At 50.9% G+C, this 21,943-nt stretch overlaps 1 protein-coding gene across 4 annotated transcripts in view; it reads right to left on the bottom strand.

Annotated features, from left to right (window-relative positions):
* Positions 1 to 21,717, bottom strand: part of bcor (BCL6 corepressor) — a 31,512-nt gene extending 9,795 nt beyond the window's left edge. Inside the window, exons 1-9 of one of the 4 annotated variants that reach the window (XM_023950493.1) lie at positions 21,613 to 21,717; positions 12,973 to 13,054; positions 9,744 to 12,866; positions 7,988 to 8,044; positions 7,282 to 7,444; positions 6,099 to 6,410; positions 4,134 to 4,427; positions 2,639 to 2,943; positions 1,362 to 1,637 (exon numbers count right to left, since the gene is read on the bottom strand). In XM_023950493.1, the coding sequence (XP_023806261.1) occupies positions 1,362 to 1,637; positions 2,639 to 2,943; positions 4,134 to 4,427; positions 6,099 to 6,410; positions 7,282 to 7,444; positions 7,988 to 8,044; positions 9,744 to 12,866; positions 12,973 to 12,975 (4,533 nt within the window). In that variant the 5' untranslated portion in view covers positions 12,976 to 13,054; positions 21,613 to 21,717. Of the gene's footprint in view, positions 1 to 1,361; positions 1,638 to 2,638; positions 2,944 to 4,133; positions 4,428 to 6,098; positions 6,411 to 7,281; positions 7,445 to 7,987; positions 8,045 to 9,743; positions 12,867 to 12,972; positions 13,055 to 20,533; positions 21,372 to 21,612 lie in introns of those variants that run through there. The other 3 variants (XM_023950495.1, XM_023950492.1, XM_023950494.1) reach the window with 3 other exon arrangements.
* Positions 21,718 to 21,943: the final 226 nt, after the last annotated feature.

The raw sequence follows: 21,943 nt of genomic DNA, 5'->3' as shown, positions 1-21,943 counted from the left end.
GTGTGTGTTTGTGAGAAGCCGCATGCATAAAGCGGTGTGCGCATGTGTGTGTGCATGGGAGCCCCAGGGGCCTGCCCCGGGCTTATCACACACAGGCAGTGAGAGACGAGCTTCCTGAGAGAGGGAAAGAAGGAAAGGGTGGGAGGGCGCGTGGGTGTTTGCGCAGCGGTCAGCGCCTTGTTTGTGTAGTCTCAGGTTTTCTCCTCCATCCTCCCTCTTTGCCTCTCCACATGAGGAGCGCAGGAGGTGGGGTGGGGGTGGGGGTGGGGGGCGAATGGAGGGGAGAAAAAAAATGTTGGAGGGAGACGCATAAATCAGAGAGACGAGCCAGCTTCTCTGGAGCACGGATGACTGAGCCCTGCTGCTGCGCGTGTCCGTGTGCGCAAAAAGAAAAGTCGGGGGGGAGACGAGAGAAAAAAAAAGGGAAAAAAAACACCCGCCGCTGCTAACCACAGTCACCACGGCACATTAGAGGGCCATTAGAACGCGATTATACCCCCGGTGCTTACCTCTCATTCACACTCCTGCTCTCTCCCATTCAGCCCCGCGCGCATAATCACCGACACACACTCCCCTCATCACCATAAATGCAACCAACACACACAAACAAAACAAAAAACCAAAAAAAACAGCAGATTCCTCTGCTCCTGCGCATTAAAACCGAGAAGATCAATAAATCAATTCGAAAAATCTGTCAACACTGAGGGAGAAACGTTTAGGGAAACACAAGGGACAACATCCAACTTTAATTAAAGGCTTTTCGGAGCAACGGGACTGAACATTCCGCTGGAAAACACACACTTTGCTGTTAATATGCGCGCAGAACAAGAGGATTTTAGGCGCGCGCAGTGCGCACAAAGGCAGAGCAGAAACTCCCGGCATCAGTCTCCCTGTAATGATCGCAGCGATCCCTCAAGCTGCCTGCGCTCGTTTATGTGCGGCTGCATGCGTGTGCGCGCGCGTGAATGTGTGTGCGTCTGTGTCACACTTCGCCTCACGGAAAATTAATGAGATGTGAGAGCGGTGCGAGTGGAGGGAGGGGGGTGCCAACGACAATCTGAGTCACAAAGAGAGGAAGAGGGAGGGAAAAAAAGAGAAGAAGCGCTGAGGGGGGGCGCAGAGAGGAGCACAGCAGAGATGGAGCATCTGAAGGAGGAATCAGGAGATGGAAGGCGATAATACCAAAAGGAATGAGATGGAAGAATCTGAAGAATTCTTAAAAGAGCTGGAGTCAGGAACCAAGTCGAAGGGGAGAGAAAATGAGCTCAATTTAGGAAAAAGAGTGAAATTTGGAGGAAGAGTGTAAAATGTGAGGAGTGAAAGACACAAGGAGGGAGGATGACTCCAGGGGGACTGATTACCTCGTAGCCCAGGCGTGCGGCTCTCTGCAGAAGAGTTTCCCCGGCGTTCTTGTTCACAATCAGCCGCCGAGCCTCCGGCGGGATCGGACGAAAGGCGGAGGGCTCCACAGGGGGGGCCTTGTGCAGCTCCGCCACCTCTGGCAGCGCTCTGCCGTTCGCCTGTGGCTGCAGGGCAGGCGGCGCTAGCGCGGTGGGGGAGCAGGGCTTGACTGGGGAGCATGGATAATGATTGGGAGAGGCGGCTCTCTTCCTCGGAGCGCTGCGCTGCTCAGTCAGCTGAGGAGAGAGATGGGGAGAGAGGAGTGTAAAAGGCGCTGCCACATAGCAGACGGGACACGGCAACACTCAAGGGCGCGAGGATGAACGCGCGCTCGCAAGAAGGTCATGCAGCTGAGAAAAGCGCGTGAGATCAAATGACTTTTTTTTTTTAAGACATTTTTAGGGAAAAGTTTTTAGCATTTGAGTGGATTTTCCACTCAGGAACATCTGTGTTTGGATGGCACATTATTCATCCACGGGAAGAAGAAAAAAACAAAACAAAAAAAAAAGACCCAACAGCTTTCACAGCAAGTGTTCACGCCCCAAACACTGCAAGCTGGCGCACCGCTTTTCCTTTAAACCAACAGAGCCCTGTGAGGCGAGCGCACCAAAGAGGGAGTTGTCTGTCTGTCTGGCTGGCTGGCTGGCTGCGCGTGCGTGAGACAGCGGAGTGCGTGCCCTCTCTGTGGAATTCTGTGCCGGAGCAGCTGTCAGGCTGAGGAGGAGCAGGGGAGGAGAGCAGTGCAGGCAGAAAACGGCTAGCCCCCCCCCCCCCCCTCCTCCTCCTCCCTCCGCGCGCACCTCCCTTCCCTCTGCTTTTGAACTTCACGCTCTCCTCCACGGCTGCCACATTCCTCACACTCACTCAGGACCGAGTGTGGTGCATAATTGCTCTGGTTTCGTGTGTGTGTGTGTGTGTTTGTGTAGTCAGGAATGCTCCGGCGACATCACATCCCGCGTGGCACTCACCCGCACGCAAAATAGCTCGGATGACACACAGTTGGACAATTAAAGCCAGAGACAAGCACACGTGCACGCAGGGGCCTCCGCAGGGAGCCGCTGAGGGCGCAGGGAGGTCAAAGCTCCAGCAGCCCTCTAAACATTGTAAACATACTTCCTTCCTCTGTCCCTCCCCTCCCTCCTCTTCCCAGCTGCATAATCAGAGGCGCCAACAGGCATACCGAAACAGACTCCAGCACTCCAGACGCCTGCATCCCAGACATCCCATCAGCACTCACCTTTTCATCCTCGGCTACAGCGGGATCGGCCGCAGGGTGAGGACCGGGTCCAGAGGCCGCAACCTCCTTCCTTTTCTCCCGCTCCCTGTGGCTGGTGTGTTTGGTCTTGCATGGCCGCTTGCCCTTGGGTTTGTCCGTATCGCTATGACGACGGAGCTTGAGGGGAGGGGTGCCTCCCATGATGCAGGGCTCAGGGGCCGGGGAGGGGGAGCCCCGCCTGGGCTCTTTGAGGCCACCTGAGAAGGGGTTCAGCGGGTGCTCTCTGTCCTTCAGCTGGCTGCTGGGAAGAGACAAGGCAGCCACTCCTGCAGGAGGGAAAAAAAGGGAGCGTGAACGCACAGTGGAAGAGGAGGACAGGAAGGTATTGCAAGGCCGCCACCCCCCTCCACATCACCCCCTCCATCCTGTTGGTTTATTAATGAGCACACAGAGCTGCCCGGGAGCGCAGTAAGTCTGCCAGCTCCAGGGGAAAAAAAAAAAGAAAACCCACAACAAAAGCTGCGCAAAACGCAGAAACCAGCCTGCATGCGCTGATTCACACAATCAAGGACACTTTTTACACATCTTAAAACAAAAGTCTTCCAATATAATCAAAAATAAATAAAGCCTGACCTTCAGATTCCCAGCGTCAGAAATGAAGCTTATTAGCAGATTTAAAAACTGGAAATTAAAAAACTTCAAAAACCCATTAGGATGAAGAAAAAAAATATTCCGTGCCTAAATAGCCTCTCTGTGTAATCCCTGCTGAAGGAAAAAACCTTGTAGAATCAGATTCTTAACAGACACATGAATGCGTTTATGTGATTAGTGGTATTCTGGGAAAGACTGCAGCCCTGACACTCATGCAGCAGAACAACCACACTCATTGTGAAAGGCAGCGGTTGCCATGGGTGATCTTATCTGGAGAGGTATTTAAAAATCGGTGGCCATAAAGGCCTTTGCCTTCTGTAGTGAATATTAACCCCAAAACCCTCCCGACTTTTCTCCCTTTCCTCCTCTGAACCGTCAGCTTACGGCCCGGGTCTGTGAAAAAGGGAAAGCCTCGGTTTTTTATTAAGTCCCCAACAAATCCCACATCCACTCTCCCTTTGACTCTACTTCAGAGTGGGAGGGGGGAGGGGGGGGGGCATTGATCGCACATTAGTCACCCTACACCTGCCCACGCACATCTCCAGGAGCCACTTCCCTCCCTCCTCTGCCCTTTCATCATCCAGAGCCCACTGAACAAACCCAGAGAGCTGCGGGGCATTTTAGCAGATGGGCCCCCAGGTGACTTTCTGACTCCCAGTTTCCCCTAAAAGAGGAAGACTCCTCTACCTCATTTCCTGCCCCCTCTCTCTCTCTCTCTCTCTCTCTCAGAGACTGCTCTGGGAAATCCCCTAAAGACAGCCCGCTCAACAAGAAAGTGAAACGTGAGCCAAAGATAGATTTCCGTTACCCAGCCTGAACTCAGAGAAGTCAGCGGTTTGTAAGGCTGTGGCGGTTCAAGCTTTACCATTAGGTAGCTTCTCGCAGCCCCATTTCCTGTTGATGTCACTTCTGTGCGCCGCGCTCCTGTCCTCGACCTGACCCGGCCTGATCTTGCGCTGCTGGCTCTGGGCATGGTTCAGGAGCCGCGGGGGCTGGGGCTGGGGCCACGCTCTCTCCTGTTTGATCTGGCGCCCATCAGGGGAAGCGGCGCCCGCAGCAGGCTTGCTTAGTCGCAGCCCCTTCAGCTCAATGCAGACCTTGAGCTTCCTCACTTCCTCGTCGTCGTCATCGTCGTCGGGACTCGCTTCCTCATGCTCATCTGCCAAAAACCGAGACGTCAGAAACAAATCGAGCGTGACCTCGTTCCCATTTAAGCTCCACTGACATATTGTAGCGCACGCACATTAGAAAAGCAGAAAATGGGAGAAAAGGAGCAGATTTACTCGTAAAACCAGAAAAAACAAAGATGCAGAGGAAGGAGTCTCCCCCACTGAACTTCACAGGGTCTTTGACTGCCAGCGTCCAGGAGAGCAAGCTCGATATTGCATGCCAGAGAAGAAAAAAAAAGGAAATCCAAACAGAAGAGGGGAAAAAAAACAGAAAGATGAAAGCAGAAGAAAAGAGCAGCTTTGATGAGGGCGGGTAAGCACAGCAGAGGAGACGAAAGCAGAGAGGAAGAATGGCTGTCCCTCTTCCTCGCGTCTCCCTCGCGCTGCGCTCAAAGGCAGGATTAAACACTTCTCCGAGCTGGCTGCCACACAGAGCGAAACACGGGACGGAGAGCTGCGAGGAGGAGCGCCTTTAAAGACCCACACCGACGAAAATAGTGTCTTTGGTGTTTTTAAACAACCACAGCTCAAATTTGCATTTCTGAGTATTTCTTTATTAAAAGCCGTTGTGAATCAGGAGCAGATGAAAAATGAAAAACCTGTAGGTGTGACGTAGACGCTACAATGGCAAGTCACAAGCTCCCTGCTCCGTTTCATTCTGATGCATCCGCCTCCAGACAAATAGATCCATGTAGGCCTTTGTTTTCCTTGTCTGAGCTGGAAAACTAATCGGTTGGATAGCTCCAACATTGCGCGCAATTTTTGTTGCACCAGTAAATTGATGCTACGTTCACACCAGGCTCAGCAACGTGGTTTCAAGTGGCCACTTCCAATGAAAGGTCTATGTGAATATTCGTACACACGTTTTAGGCTTTTGCGTTCAAACCTCTCGCGTTTTTACAGCCTCTACGTACAAAACACGCGGCCCCTGAACGCATGTTAAGAATTAAACCAGATCAAACATTGACCAGTCGGGGACTTGGATTTGGTAGTGACGCATGTGAGGCGTCCCTTTTTAAATTTCAAAATTGCCAAACGTTTGAAAATTGATCATGGATGAGAAATTAGCAATTGTGGTTTGTGCCCGGCTGGAATTCTACAACATCAAGTCTTTCCACTATATCGGAATAGAGCTGTGTTAGAAAAAACCTGGCGCAAGATTCTCCAGACTTGCACTGCTTTAACATTTGGCACCAAACCTCTTCCAACTTAAGGTACATGTGGTGGTTTCAGCAGCAACAATCCAGTGTGAACACCATATGCTAAACACGGTCACATGTCCATGCTTGGTCTGTACATAGCATTAGGTTGGGGGTGTGAGGGGCTGTAAGCTAGCGGGAGAGAGCGGAAACAGAAGAATGATGGGAAGTAGGGGCAGACCTGTTCCACAGCAAAGGTCCCGCCCACAACTCAGAGGTGAATCTCTAATGAAGTACAAACAGCCTAGAAAATTACGTTTCAAGATTTTAGCTAAAAATGCCATAAATCATAATTAAAAGCCCACCAAGAATGCTTTGAAAATAGATCAAAAGATGATTGTGGTGGGTCTTTTAGGGGGAATTGGGGGGTTCCTTTTAATGAACAATGATCGGGCTTGGAGAAAGCGGTGTGAAAGGTGGCGGTTTGAGATGTGGAGTGGATGTGTGTTGTGAGATTCTCACCCGTGCAAATCCTGGCCCTCTTCTCTGGGTGGGACGCCTGCTCCTCCTCGTCAGTCTCTTCCGGCTCCGCCTTGATGTGTGGCCGTTTTCTCGCTGCTCCAAAGCTATCGCAGGTCTTCTCATCGCAGAGCCCCTTTGATGAGGTGGAGGTGGGGGTCCCGCCGGGGGCCTCCTCGGATTCCCTCAGTGGCCTCTTTGCTCCATGTAGGCTGCAGTTCTGGGCCCCATCTTTGGGACTTGGAGGTAGGGCTTCGCGTTGGCCGCCACACCTCTGGAGAACTGGAACTCTGTTGTTGTAGGTCGGCCGGACACCTGAGCCAAGGATAGGATCGTGACGCACCGGGAGGAGGGGGGAGGTGACAGGGACAAACGAGGAGACAGACAGAGAGGTGGAAGGAGACAAAGAGAGGGTTGGGTGGATGGTGGTGGGGGGGGGGGGGGGGGTGGGGGCAGAGGGAGAACACCGGTTAAGCACCAGCCAGCTTTTACTCTGCTTTAAAGACGGGCCGTAAAAGTTTGATGGGGTAAAGACTTTTTAATCTGACGTGAGCGCACGGCGGCGGCAGCCTGCACCTACACGCACTCTGGAAGCAAAACATCCTGCTGCTACCCCATCCCCTCCCTCCTCTCCCTTCCCTTCATCCCCGTCGACCGCCGCGGCATGACCACACCACGCCCTTCTCACACAGAGCATGACCCCCCCTCCGCGTGCCTCCTCCTGGACTCCCTCTCCCTCCATGCCATAATTAGGCTCACACGTCAGCCCCGGCCTCGCTCCAATACACAGCTGGGCTCCCAGCCAATGCAACCACCCCTCCCCCTCCCCCTCTTTCCGTTGCGCTCTCCCATCCGCTTTCACCCCCCACCACCGCCACCTCCACCCTCAAGCTTTCACTCACGCAATCTCTGCCCCTCCTTTTCCTCCTGCCCTCCCTTTCTATCGTCTCTGCGCAGATAAGCACAAAAGGCTTCTTGAAAATAAAACTCCCCCTTGCCGCCTCCCTTGTGTGCTCATTGGCTTGTATAAGAGTGTGTGCACATGTGTGTCTGGGTCTTCCTATTTTTTTTTTTTAGAGGGGGGGGTGACCCCAGCCTTGCCTGAGCATTTGCAGCAAGTGCACGTCAGCATGCACGCGCAGCTTTTGTATGTGTGTTTGTGTGCGTGTGGTGCTGGATTACTCACCCTCCCTCTCTGCCGGCCTGGTGGTGTGTTGGCAGGACTCCAGCGCGCGCTCCCTGCACTGGCCGTCCGCCAGCTCCCGTCCTGCTGCCGAGGCATACGCGCAGACACCAGCGCCGCTCTCCTTCTCCTTCAGCTCCAGCTCCGAGAACCGCATCATGGCCCGCTGCGCGCACACACACACACACAAACAAACACGCACAGACACACACACAGAAACGCAGGAAGAGTCTGTGAAAACCACTTATCTGCCCACAACGCACACATACACACCTCTCTCTATACCTCAATCTTGCCTCAACAACTACAGAAGCAAAAATATTTAAATTATAATAAAGTGCATCAGAAATCATACTGTCTTTAAAGGAAATGCCAAAGACAACCAACACACGCGCGCACAGGACAAAAAGCAAGACAGGAAAAAAAAAAACAAAAAAAAAAAACAATCACAAGCATTGTAGGTTAGACTACTGCAGCCACTGTGAGTCCATGCGCTCTGGGGCTTAAATCCTGGCATCTCCCTTCCTGAAACACAAACATGGCTAGAAACATATAGATCTAAGGCCTGGAGCAGAGAGGAGATGAAGAGGAGGAGGAGGAGGAAAGAGAGGAGCAGGTGAGAGGAAGGGGAAGGGGTGTGGTAATACAGAGTACAAAAGAAGACAGAGCCCATCAGAGGCATATGTGATAAGAAATGTAAGGAACTGACCTCCCAGTTAGCTGCAGGTTGGCTTATATTACTCCCCTCTCGTGATATGACTTCCATCTAAGCAATTAGAATGGTGGGCTCAATATATCTGTCCAGTATTTCATCGTTTTTACTTTGATGTACTTGTTTCTCCACATTTTTTTAAATCAACACAATAGGTAGCCACAATCCCACAAAATGACAAAAATTAAAGTGACTCAACAAGTCAATTAACACTGCACCAAAGCTATCAAGTCATGTCTAAATCATATAGGTGAAAAGTTGAAAAAAATTAAAAATAAAATCAGAAAAATAAGCAAAGATTTAGCAGCTCGTTTCCCGCTTCCAAAAAAGATCGGACCTCATTTTCACACGTCGATAAATCCAAGGTTTGATAGCTTTGTTGCAGGCGTACACTGACAAGCATGACACACACAAAACCACATTTTTCTAGAGCGAAGGCAAAACACAGACAAAAATGTGCAACTTATTAAGAGATCTGCCTTAGAGCCAGTGGGTAATATAGAAAAAAACATTCCTTGTGTTTCTGAGCTTTGAACATGAGGAACCCCGGAGATAACGGTTCAAAACAAGTAACTCAATCTGTGTGAATGAATGAAACTGGATGAGAGCCAAGTGTCTGGGGATATAGCTGGAACTGTGTGTTAAGGAGACAGGAACTGTAAGCCAATGGCGGCAAGGAGAATTGACCTTGAACAGCAACCAGGCAAAGCAGCTCAGGCCGTCAGAAGAAGGCAGGCTGGGGGAGGATTGTGAGTGGCGTATGGGGGCATGCAGAAAGTCTCAGAGGAACCCCAAAAAAAAGGGCAGCTGTTGGTCGTTAAGCTTACGCCAAGCCCTTTGCTGGCCCTAACCTTCAGGGTTAAGCATAGCCGAAGGCGGCGTGAACCGTGAGGGTGCCAAAGTCATGCTCCTTTGAAGCCACGTCTCTATAGAACAGTCGCCACTAAACGCATGCAGCCACACAAGGACAAGCACGTACAGACAAACACGCACAGATATAACCTCGACTCAGTGAAGGCAGTACCGTTTAACCTTTGAACTGCCCACCCCTGAAACCAGGAGTGATCTCAAGATAACGATAAAACTACAGCCAATACAGTAGCGTGATAGCACGTCCATTACTGTCTACTGTGTTGTAAAATATGTCATGCAGGGTTTGCTCTACAAGCAATTCTGAATGTTGCAGAAAGAGAATAGAGAAGCTGACCCTTATACCCTATATGTTGTTTTTTTATCTATACCCGTCAACCCCACCAACACATGGAACCAAAGAGAAACAGCACGTGACTGGACAGTAATAGAACAGATGTCCACATACTATTGATGTGATCTAATCTCAGACACTACTGCTGCTCTCCATTAGCTTCAGAAGTTTGTTTGCAATGCACTGATGTCCGATCTAGATCTACATTTTGTGCTTGGTTTAACTCGGTTGTATTGTTTGAGCTTCTCCTACAATAGCCTCTGCTACTGCAGCGATAGTACTGCTTTTGGAATTCAGACACACAAAACAGACAATAAAAACCCCCACACCTGAACCATACAGAGAGTGCAACCAAACTTTACAAACATGACCCCATGTTCTGCCCTTATAAGTTATAAACATTGGCCAAGAATGTAAATTTTCACAAAATGAGAGCAGTTTTTAGCTAGAACGTCTTTGAACACTGTTAGTATTCATATGAACCAACCTGTCAGGAACTGCTAACCAGTTTAATCGTCATTTTTTAAAACTTATTTAGGCTGGACTTACTTGCAAAGCTCTTTGTTCGCGGCTCAGCTTGCTGGAGTCGGCAAAAAGCTCAGTGGTGACACATTTGAAGCGGTCGCCAACGTAGCCAGAGGAATTTGCGATTCTTTTGGCCAAACTGGACTTATGAGAGTTCTTTGATGAAGTCTGGCAGCCCTCTTCTTCGTCATCAGCTTCTCCTTGAGATTCCACTAGATCAACGATACTATCCTCCTTTACAGTCTCTTTGCAGACTTTCTCCTGGTCCAAGTCCTTCACGACACAGTTTAGAGTAAAATGAGAAGCTTGGTTAGTCCGGTCTCCTTTGTCCTTGCCAGAGCTGCGCTCCCCTGAGGTGCGGGCACAGCGCAAAGTGCTCTGGTCTTCAACTCCAGGATCAGGGCTTGGGCTCTGCTCCTCTGAGCTCTCTTCTTCTTGAGAAACCTCCCCAGGAGAGGCTGGGGATAAAGTCATCCCAGGACAAGGCGTCTCGTGAGGAAACTTTTCTTTTCCAAAAAGTGTGTCTGGCTGTCCATTGTTGAAGTTGGACTTGAGGTTGGGGTTTGATCCAGAGTGGATTGGAAAATGGTGGGGATTTTCTTTTGGCTTATATTCAGTCTTTGTCAGATGTTGATTACTATGGCATTCATTTTGGTTAGTCTTGGTGCTAGCCTCAGCAGAAGGTTGTTTGTGAACTGAAGGGATAGATTCAACATCTGTGTCTGAGTGAACAAGGTCAATACAGACTATTGTTTCTCTGGATGCTCCAGCAGAGGACAAGCTTTTGCTTTGACTGCCACCCTGTCCTTGTGCTCCAGCTTCCCTGTCAGACTTCACTGTGTTGGTGTCTCTCGTCTCTTTCTCAGCATTATCTCTACCACTTCCAGGTTCTTCCACAGCTCCACGGGACTTCTCCTGTGCTCGAGACTTGTGATTTGTCCGTTCTAGAAGCTTGCATTCAGAGTGAGTCTGCATCAAAGGATGAGCCATCTCCTGTGAGTTATAAGCAAGGTATTCACTGCCTGGACCACCCGGGAGATTGGGGGGGTACGGTAAAGGGTGCTTTGCTGCCAGGTGGGATTGGTATAGGCTGTTGTTCCCAAGCAGGGCTGGGTGAGTGTAAACAGGGCCTTTTCCTGAAATTGGTATAGAATGTAATCCCATGCCATCTGGGATGGGGTAATGCAGATATCTGCTGGCATAAGCCAGACTGTGGTTTAAATAAGCATCATTTTGAGAAAGGTAAAGGTGTCCAGTGGGGTGACTGTTCTCTAAGCACGGTCTCTTGTAGGATGAAACATCTGGAGTGGATTCCCCTCTATTTGTTGCCTGGGAGGGCTTTTCTGGTCCTTCTCTGTGGTGTTCTGCATGACTGGGACTATGTTTGATCCACTCACCATTAGATTTGGGGGATACGGCTCTTGATGATCCAGAGTGTTGAGAGGAGGGAACATTGTGATTGGGCTCTCCTATCCTAGGACAAGACGAGCTTCGTTGCTGATTGACAACTCTCTCTAGACCCTTATTTTTGACGACCGAGGGTGAGGAGCCTTTGGCTTTTGTAGAACCCAGGTCTGCGCTTGGCCTAGGAGAGAGTGGCATGCCTGGTGTGTGCTGAGTGTGGGAGGGAGTTGGGTTTGGAACAACCCAGGAGGAGCGTAAAGTGCTGATCATTTCAGGTCTCTCTGAGACCTTTGAAGAAGTGCTGCTGACCACAGAGTGTGGATGTGAGGCAGAAGAAACTGAAATGTTTTCCTTCAACAGGTCTCTATTATTTTGATGTCCATATCGAGCACTGCTGGGTTTAGAGTCCATCTTCACTGGAAAGTCATTAGCAGATAGTCCGAACTCCAGTATTCTTCCAGACAAGTCAAGGGGTTTCTCTGCTGATTCTTTGGTTGTTGGGGTTTGGTGAACTGGTCTCTCAAAATTGACTTTGGAAGGAGACCTACTGCGCCCTTTGTCAACCCCCACACTTCTGTGCTCATGGGCCCCGTCTCTCTGCCTGGATTTGTGGGGGCTGGGTCGGGCGGGAGGGGACTGTTCTGATGCCATGCTGGTAACTAAGAAAGGATGAGGAATGGATTGCCCTGATGTGGTTGAGACAGATATTGAAGAGGTTGAGCAGGTGGGTGGCTGTCCAATTCTGGCAACTGGCCTTTGCAAATCCAGTGCTTTGTCAAACAGGGCAGATGTGGGAGGAGGCTGGGGGAGGCGAGAAGACAAATGAGAGGAATCAGCAGGCAGACTGTTATTAGTCCCAACACTGGTGCCACTTGTGCTGGTACTACTGGTGTTATTGTTGTTACTAGACGCTTTCCTAGAAGGAGGTCTGCTTGGTCTGCTGCTTCTGTTTGGGGATCGGTCCCTGTCTAAAGCAGGTTGATGGTGTTGCGGATGAGAAGATGGTTGATGAAGCTGCTGTGCATAAGGAGGAGCAACACCTAGTGTCTTGTCTTGGCAGTGCACCAGTGACGAGGGGGCTACTGAGACGGTAGGAATCCTCATGGGTGTAGCCACCAAAGGAGAAGAGATTGGGGCAGGAGGATAAGGGGGCATGTAGAAAAGTCTCTCTGCAGCAGAAGTAGCCGAGGTGACATTGGCCCCTTGGGTAGCACACAGAGTTGGGTAGGGAATGTGCTGGGGAAGATAGGGATTGGGTTGGCTGAGTAAGGAGGCTTTGTACATGTTTAGAGTTGCATACTTTGATGTATCCATGAAGGGATACATGCTCGCTTCGGGGTAGGGGGTCAGCCATGGCATGCGGAGGTAACTTCCACCTGCACTAGCCAATCCAAGTTCTGATGTTTTTTCTCCAGGGCCAACTCTGCGTTCCAAGCCTAGACCTTCAGCTCCGGGTCTGGGAACCAGCACAGGTTTGTGAAGACTTGGATGAGTGCCCTTGTAGAGACCCAAGTATCCATTTGCAGCCTTGCAACTGTCCAAAGAGCCATCAGGCTTGTAAAGGAGCTCCGGAAGACCGTCCCTGTTGTACGTCAGTGGAAGCCCAGCCGCCTCTAAACTCTTCTCTGTTGGCAGCGCTCTGATGCTTGGGTACACAACCCCACTGTGGAGACGAAGGCTGTCATGCAGCAGTGTGCTTCGGTCCAACCCCATCGCGGCCAGGGGCGTCAACCTGGCATCCACCTGCAGAAAAAAAATCATGCAACGTCTTAAATTTCATGCAAAAGCTGATAATAATGAAGTCAAATTATCTGTATAACTGGCACTTGGTGTGATCACAGGGACTTGCCATGTTTTTTGTGATGTGGGCTCCTTGTCTTAGTTCCAGGTTAGTTTGTGCCTCAGCATCGACATCACGAACAGATGTTGCCCTGTGGAGACGAGCAAGAGCGAGCAGTCAGTGCCTTGGCTCTGTCACACAGATGCCACAGTCATTATACACACTGCCACAAAAATGTTAACAAGGCACGACTGTTTAAAAAAAAAAAAAAAAAACCTGCCCAGACATTACACAATAATTAAGAGTTACACAAAACCCAACACGTTAGCCGCCACAATAACACGTGCACTGAGTAGGAATTTTTGTCAGAAAAGATGAAACAAAATAAGGAGAAACTTTAAAAAAAAGAGAGCTATAAGCTCTGTTAAGATCTGTTAAAAACTCTTCATCTGCTTCATTCCAGCTCCCATCATCATCCTATGTGCCCACCCCATGGGCACTGACATGTACAGTGGGGCCAGGTCTATTCAGTCACGTTTCTCTCACAGGTTTTTCCATGCCCTCTTTGACCTGCTCCCTCAGCTGCCTGAGCCAGCAGAGCAAGGCAATCTTATGCATCACAGACCACTTTGGTGGGAGACCATTTACCAGCCGCCAGCACACAAACTCATACCACAACAACTAAAGACTCCTGTATTTAGAAAGGTGCCAACTTAAAGTCCCACTGTGATCATATTTTATCTATTTTCAAAGTGTTCCCGGTGGTCCTCTAATTATAATTATGCCATTTTCAGCCAAAATTGAGAAATCTGTGTCGTTTTCTAGGACATAGTTTCTGCTGAGCGGCAGGAGTTCTTTCGAAATTCACCTCTGAGTCGTAGGAGGGACTGTTGCCATGAAGAAAACCTCAATTCCTGTCATCCATCTGTTTATATGCTCTCCCACTAACCCCTCACAACCTCAACCTAACATTACAGATTCAAAAATGGTGAGCAACATTGGAGCTATCTAGCCGTATAGTTTTGAGCCAGAAGCCAGCTCGGACGTGGAAAACTAAGACGTACAAGTCAACAAGTGGATCCACCAGAATGGAGCGGAGCAAGGGGCTCGTGGATCATTGATTGTCATTTCTACGTCACAAATACACTCTTTTTCCAACAGCAATTTTTCATCTGCTCCTGATTCACAACTATTTGAATTTTAATCCAATTTTTTTTTACATATGTCCTTCATCAGTAAAATGCAACAAGAACATCTTAAAACACAATTTTCATTGAAATTAGTCTTCAATATAATGCATTATAATGAAAGGGGAAAATGCTAAAATGTCCATAATGAGAAAAGACATATTTCATATTCATTTCAGGAATCTACAAAGTGATAACTGATAAATTGCCAAAATTCTTCATTCCAAACGCCAGAGGTGCAAAACTCCGGGAGATGCCGCCCTCTCCAAAGGGAGGGGGGAGGAAGGACAAAAAAGCCATAAAACTCACAAATTATTCAACCATAAATCTGCTGTGTGATTAAGATCCACGGAGCATTGCAGACCCCTGAGCTTGGTCAGGTGCTGTTCCAACCCCATGGCAGGGTGGTCTGCCTAAAACCTAGGGGCTTCATCAAACTGGAGAAATGAAGATTAGTTCGTGCGCATTTGGGAGCCAACCCTTCCATCATCGGAGCCAGCGCGGGCACGCAGTGCGCGACGCAGCGCGCGCGCAAACGGCTGTAAATAGAAAGCGCGAGGCTCCGCAGCGCTGAGAGCAGCAGAGGAAACTCGCCTCCTCCATCATTGCAGAGAGACGCCTCGCTGCCGCGCCGCTGGCACGCCACTTTTATTGCCGTGACCCGGGCCACATTAATCAGCGCGCTGAGAGGCCCTCCACACTGCTTCTCCCAGCCTCAGCATTCTCATCCCCACCCCCACCACCCAACACTGTTGCGGGGCCCCTCCTCTCGACCTCAGCGCCGAGCGGACAGCGCTGCCTCATCAACATCCTCCTCTGACGGAACCGAAACGGCGCGCTTCAAAGAACGTGTGCGCGCGCCACGTGTGCTTTTCACCTACTGAGCGCAGACGCTGTTGAGAAATCACATCTCCCGTTTCCTGTTTTGCGTGGAGCCTCCTCGTTTGAACCGATCCGTGCCTCTGAGCTCAGAGGAAACCGAACCTCAATTTATGGCTGTTTTGATTTAAATGAAAGAGGAACTTAGAAATATTTGCCTGAACGCCCACACAATAGAAAAAAAGCCTTCCTTGTGATGAGATTACTCCTCAAGCATCATGACATTAAGGCGCCAACCTGCTGGGCGCAAACACCTGATGATGAAAACTAATAAAAAAAAACATCATGGTTCGTTAAAAGCTCGCGAAATGAGGCGAGAAATTGCGCATGTGCAGATATCAGATGCACGGAAAACTGTCAAGCAGATGGATGACGCTCGACTTCCAGCAGGGACGTTTAAAAGTGATTGCAAAACTTGCAGCATGGCCGACATTTAGGAAGCATCGTGGTTTGTGCTAAAAACAATCATTTCTTGGATTTGTTTACACGACTTTTTCGATGGTGGCGGGGTAAGGAGATAAAACCCGGGCCGGAAAACGACAGGAGAAAAAAAAGAAAGAGGATTCCACTTAGAATGGAATGACGGAGAGGGGGAGATAAGAAAGGAGTGAAAGGCTCCGAGTTGACGCCCATCCACGCAGCTAAGAATAGTTTGCGCAACCAACAGCTCCTGACGGCCGTCCAATCCATCACACTGATCGGCGGCAGCAGCAGGAATGGAGGGGGGGGGGGGGGGGGGGGCTCATAAACCAGCGGCTCCGACTCGCACGACTGAGCAGAAAACCACCGGCTGTGCTTATTTATTTATTTGTTTTTTAAACGGACTAGTTTGCACTTTCGCCTCTCTTCAAACATGACGGACAAGTGATTCGTTTTGAAAGACAATAAAGAAAGAAAGGAGACAAATATCCCTTACTTTCTTCATTTCTTTTGTTTTAAAGGGGGACAGCAACTTGAACTCTCTGTGACCCGCGGTGCGCAAACGGAAACAAACACCGGCCCCGCTCATCTCCACCATGACTGTGGCCTCCCTGTTCCCCCTGCAGCCAGCATAATGTGCGCTCTGTGGGAGTCATGTGCTGCCATGGCTTCCTCTCCCCTTTCAGAGTGAATAATTACATGTGCCGGAAAACCAAAGTAAAAAAATTATATAGATAACATAAAGGCAGTGACATTTTGGTCTCAACTTTAGCGCTTTTTTAAAGTTTTCTAGAGTAACAACACGTAAACTGCACGTCGGCTAAGCGCGCCCCCGCGCTCTTTGTCCCTGGAGCTTTGCCAGGCTCTCTGAAGCGCAGAGCTCCCATCAGCTCTAAAAAAATGCAGTGTGACGCAGGATAATCTCCGCAGCGACGGGGGTGGGGTGAGGATAAACAGGGATTACGAACGGGCGCACGCACACGCACGTAATCATGCACATCCTTAACAGGGCGTGTGCGTGCGCCAAGAAATTCTGCACACGCGGCAGGTGAACAAATCCGAGAATGCGCGCAGAGCGTGCATGGGCCAAGAGTGCTGTGGAAAATGCTGCGCCTCGGGCCACACGCTCCCACAGCCTCACCGCGAGGAGAAGCTGCGGAAGAGCGCACCGGCGCCGTTTTAATTGTTATTGATTATCAGACACGCGCGTGCCAAATGGCCCAATTGATCATCGCAATGAAGAGCTGGTGAAAAGTTGCTCTATGCGAGGTGGTGGGGGATGCGGAGTCCGCGCAAAGCCGCCGCGCGCTCAGGAGGCGTCACATTATCACCGGCCGGGCTGTAAACAAGAGGCCCCCGCGTCCTGCCGGCCCGCTCCACAGCCACATGCAAGTCGGTGCGCGGTTCAGTTGCCCCCTTGTCAACAACGGGGACATTGTGCTAGTCCCCCGCACACCCCCGCGCTGTCACTGGGGCCTGGGCGGCAGCCGCTGAACTGGCTCTATTCATTCCGGGCCAAATGAAGACTAAATGGCTTTTTATGCCACCAAAGGACGCGATTGTAATAGAGATGCGCACGCACGAGTCCACCCCTTTAAATCTTTTTTAGCCTTAATTTGTTGAAAGCATATTAATCATAACTCCTCCCTAATTAAAGTCTTTTAGGAGGCTTGGTTTCTGCCACATCCTTCACACCTTTAGACCTGACGTTTATGAGGCTGGAACATCTAAAAGACTCATACATTAAGCCTAATCTCACTTTGAGAAGCTTTGCAGGGACACGAACCCCACGGAAACGGCAGATAACGCATTCCAGCTTTGAAGGCTGCTGCTGCTGCAATAAACTCATCGCTTTTAACCCGCTGCGCTGCCAAGAGTCTGCGGGATTATGTCAGAGATGCCCGAGGCGGCGGCGTAAAAAACAAACGAGGAGGCGCGATCGAGACCCGGAGGGAGAGGAGGAGGAGGAAGGAGACGGAGGAGGGGTGGGGGAGGGGGGCGCCATCAGCGCTCTGCTGATAAATCAATCTTCCGATAGGCCACGGAGAGGTCAGGGAGCTGAAGGCAATCAGGCTGCTGACATTTAGATTTTAATGGCAGATCCCCAGAATTTAACTCCTCAGCGAGCCCACCCAGATGTTGTTTTTCGTGGTCCTCGCTTCAAAACTTGAGTGACGCAGCTCATGGTTCGTCCCCGAGAGCGAGTGAGGCTGTGAGGAAGCGCGCGGGGGGGGGGGGGTGCGGGGGGTGTCTCTGTGGGGTAAGTGACCCGTGCGCTCCAGACCACGTCGAAACAAAAAGCTTTGTGGAGCGCTGAGAGACAAGGAGAAAACAGAGAGAGGGGAGGAGCGGGGAGGGGTGGGGGGAGGCTCTCTCGTTTCATCGCGAAGTCCCGGGGGGCCAGCACGGAGCATAGCTTCAATCAAACCGTGACGTCTCCTCCGGGAGCAGCGCAGCGCCTGGAAAACCGATCTGCGCGCGGCTCTCTGTCGTGCCTCTGCTTTTGTTCACACACATCGAGCGCAGCGCCGGCAGCGAGGAGACTGTTTCCCTTTTATTTCTTTTTTTTTTCCAGAGCAGGCGCGCACATCCACGCAAAGACAATAGAGCACTCGTGCCTCTGCGTGGAAATGAAGCGTTTCTCTTCACGAGATTATCCCTCATTTCCTCGCATGATCAGACTCTGTGAGATTGCGCTTTGGGGTTGATAAGAAAAAACGGCCCCGTGATTGTTCAGGCATGTGCTCCGTGCGTGATATTCCCCATGTGGTCACTATTGATTCCAGATTAGAAAAAAAGGACAACCGCGGGGTTAATGGGTTTAAGGATGGGCGGTGAGGTTCTGCCAGATTCTTTTAGGGCCCAGCAGGCTCTCTGGCCGCCCCACTGACAACCACCGTCACACATCACTCAGTATGACCAAAGTCCCAGTGGGGCCGCAGCTGGAGCTGCCTTCACGCAACACGCTGCATTTCCCCACAACTCCCTGTGACGCCTGGCCTCTCGGGTGTCCGTTACAAGCATCCATCCTGACTTTTGAAATGAATCTCACGCGTACATTTGAGAGGAATAAACTCTCAAAGCCCCACCCACTTCGACAGGTAACAAGTCTGGGCAAACGCAGCTTAAGACAGACGCGATAAATCTTCTCATAGACGAAGAAAGAGAAATAAAAAGCAACCCCCCCTCCCTTCTGCGCTAAAACACCTGGAAAACAGCTCAGTCCCCCACCGACTTTGCTGCGCACATCTTGATACGCAAAAACAGGCCGACGCCTTGCGCCAAAAATAAACTAGGCCCCCAGAAAGTGTGTACTGTTTGTTCTAGGACCTTGAGGAAAAGGTGCTTATGGGGGAGTGTGTGCGCGTGGGGGGGGGGGGGGGACGACGCTTTTTTTTGTATGTTAAAATAACTTGGAACAACTTGGAAATGTTTTGAGATATAATTTTACGCAACCTAAGTAAACAAATGTCAGGATTTGCTGCAAAGTCGAAGTCAAGAGCAAGAAAATCTCTATATACCGAAAGAGTTTTATCAAATGCTCTAAAAGCCGAAGTTTTTACGCATCCAACGGGTTTTCCAAACTTATCCAACTCCAGATCCCTTCCAGGTGCCCTTTGCCTCGTCGTGCTAATTAACACCGCCTTTTAAGCCAAGCACAACAATGCTTTTTTCTGCATCAAAACCCACTGAAGTAGCCTCCAACCCCCCCACTAGTTAATCCCTCGCTCTGGTCCGTAAAAACGTCCCAACACGCCGTCCCGCTCCTCCAGTATGTTCGTGAGCTCTTCACCGAGCAGACGTTCGCGCTGCGAGCGATTCTGCGCGAGCCCATCAGCGGCTGCTCGCGCGCACGGAGAGACGGAGCCAGCCAGTGTGAGGCGCATCGATTGTCCTGAGAGCAGACTCTAATTAGTGCCAGTATGGCTCCGGGAACAGGCGGCTGGGATATGAGTGTGAGAGTGCGCGTGAACTCCCCTGCGCGTAAGAACAGGTTCTGACACTTTCATCTGGGCTGCGCGCGGCTTAGCTGCTCGTGAAATGCAGTTTATGTAGCCCGCAGAGGAGATTTAAAGGGTCGTTGATTCAGATTGGAGCGCATCCAACAAGCCTTGCATCTCTCATCAGAGTTAGACAACAACTTTTGGGTGTTAAGCAGAGAAAATCAGCGAGCTGGAGGAAGAGGAACTAGTCTCAAAAGTAGCCCGTTTTGATGTTGTGAGGGGTCCGAGTGGACCTGCTCCGCGGGGAGACGAGCGCCCCTCGGACCCAGAGAGAGCGGGTCGGTGCGCAGCCAGTATTCCCCTGCAAAGTCAGGGTGCGTGCAAGAGCGGAACAACAGTCTGCAGCGCAAAGTCACAGCCAATAACACCTGCAAGACATGAGAGACAGGCAGGGAGGGATGGCAAACCGCCAAAGCGGTTTCCACTAAGCAGACAGGAAGGTGAGCGTGCAGCCTCTCACCCTCAAAACCCCCTCTCCTCCTCCTCCTCCACCCCCAGCACCACCTCTGGGACTGATGAGACAACCGATCAACGTCCAGTCTGTCCAAACATGGCTCCCACACGCTCAGCTGTCACGGCAACACGCACACATCATCCACCCTTGTCCTCCAACTGAACCGTGTGTCAGGAGCATCGCTGCCTCCGGCAGGGCGAGGCTGCTGTCTGTAACCTTGTTTAGCTCAAATGCTCCGTGTGCGCGCACGCGCACGCTCACATATACACTTCCCAGGCGGGGTGCGAAAAGCCTCACCAGTCACCCCCCACCCCACCCCCAACCGAGGAGGAACAACCAAGTTCTCCGGGAGCTCATTCTCACCTTCACCCGGACCGAAGTTATAAAGGACCGAGCACGCGGTGGGACCGCGGCGCGCACGCCAGCGCGGGCTCGCGTGTTATTTATCAACCACATGCCACTGCCCCGCCGAAACGCACAAAGACCACCCTATGCGCTATTCTTAGAAGTGGCCCGATCCTCTCCCCGTCTCCGCAGCACATCATCACGAGCAGACGCGCGCACAAAGCGCCTGTCTGACTAACGAACGGAGCCGTTACGGCGCAGCACGCCTTCTGTCCCCGGGCAGGGGACGCACAGACACATGTTGATGAAAAACACTTTTTGGGCACTTATCATTGGCTCACCTGGTTGACCGCTGAAAGCTCCACTCGTGGTTTCCTACTCACGCCTTGTTCATTCCCTCCCGCGCAAGTTATTAAAGAGGACAGCGGTCCGTCCGCGCGTGCGTGCGCAGACTGGCCCGGTTACGGTCCTGTCTGATGGAGACAGACGACCAAAAGCAGAAGGGTGGAGGGCGAGGTGGAAAAAAGTAAAAGTGTCTAACAGGTTTGGTTATCCCCTTGAAATGAAACAAATCTCACTTTGGAGCCAATTCGGGTGTCCGACTTTCATCTGTCAGCCTGAATTGGAAGTTTTGGGAGCTAAAAGTGTCACTTCCATGAAATACGAAAAAAAAAGATCCCGAAAAGGCAGAAATCCAGCCGGTAGAGGTCCTGTAAGTCAGTGCGCAACGTGAGCCTGGAGCCACAAAGGACGGCACAGGTGGGGAAGTCGGCGGAGAAATTAATTCAGCTCGGCTGTACCTCGCAGCAGCGCCATGTTGGGTTTCAGCGGAGCACGCCGTCCTCGGAAAAAGCCCCTTCCTCCCGCTCGCCGTCACTCCATGCTCTCCCCCTGACGGAGGGGAATCCGTGTGTCGACGCAGGTTTCTGCTCAAGGTTACTCCGCCAGGCTTCGCGTCTCGTCCTGCTTTGTTTCGTCCAGTATATCGCCGTCCGGCCGGAGCACTTGGTTCGCACCGAGGACGCACAGAGCTGTACGGGGAGTGCCGCACGGAATGGATGAACGCCGCCGAGACTGAGCGACTCACTCCACTCCCACTCGCGCAGACTCTACCCAGAAGGCCAGTCGGGAGACCGCAATTACCATAAGCCTCCAGCGCACGGCACTGGCTGCGCGCGCACGCTCAAACGAGGACACACAAACACACACAAGCACACACGCACAAAGGAAAAAAAAAAAAAAAAACCTCCGCTGAAACTCCATAACAGGAATCGAGCCGAGGCGAGGTTTTTGAAGATGTTCCGCCAAAAACCAGCCAAGAAAATAAATAAAAATCTGTTTTATGATCAGATTTTGACAAGATTTTCACCAACCAACTTTTTGGTTCTAATGAAGAATGTTAAAATTAATCTAATCTCACCTTTCGATTCATCAGCTGAGGCTGCCGGAATCTATGCAAATGAAGCGTCACTTTAAGTTTCTTGCTTTTTCCGAGCCCACAGATATGATAAATCTGTGAAACACAAGGCAGCAGAGACAGAGCGAGTGGGGGATGGAGGAAGCAGCAGCTCAAGGCTGGGGCACATCTGTTAAGGCTCCCATGTCAAGTCAAGGAGGAGGAGGCTATGAATATCAAGCCTGAGGTGTGTGCATCATGTGCCTGCATGCATGTGTGCATGCGGGCGGGGGGGGGGGGGGGGGGGGCGACGTGGAAAGAGAAAGGCCAGCAGACAGAGACAGAAGCGGAGTAG

This window comes from Oryzias latipes, chromosome 21 (genome assembly GCF_002234675.1).
Source record: "Oryzias latipes chromosome 21, ASM223467v1".
In the NCBI taxonomy this organism is placed as follows: Eukaryota; Metazoa; Chordata; class Actinopteri; order Beloniformes; family Adrianichthyidae; genus Oryzias; species Oryzias latipes.
The sequence above is the reverse complement of the archived record's forward strand: the minus strand, read 5'-3'. Positions and strand labels throughout refer to the sequence as shown.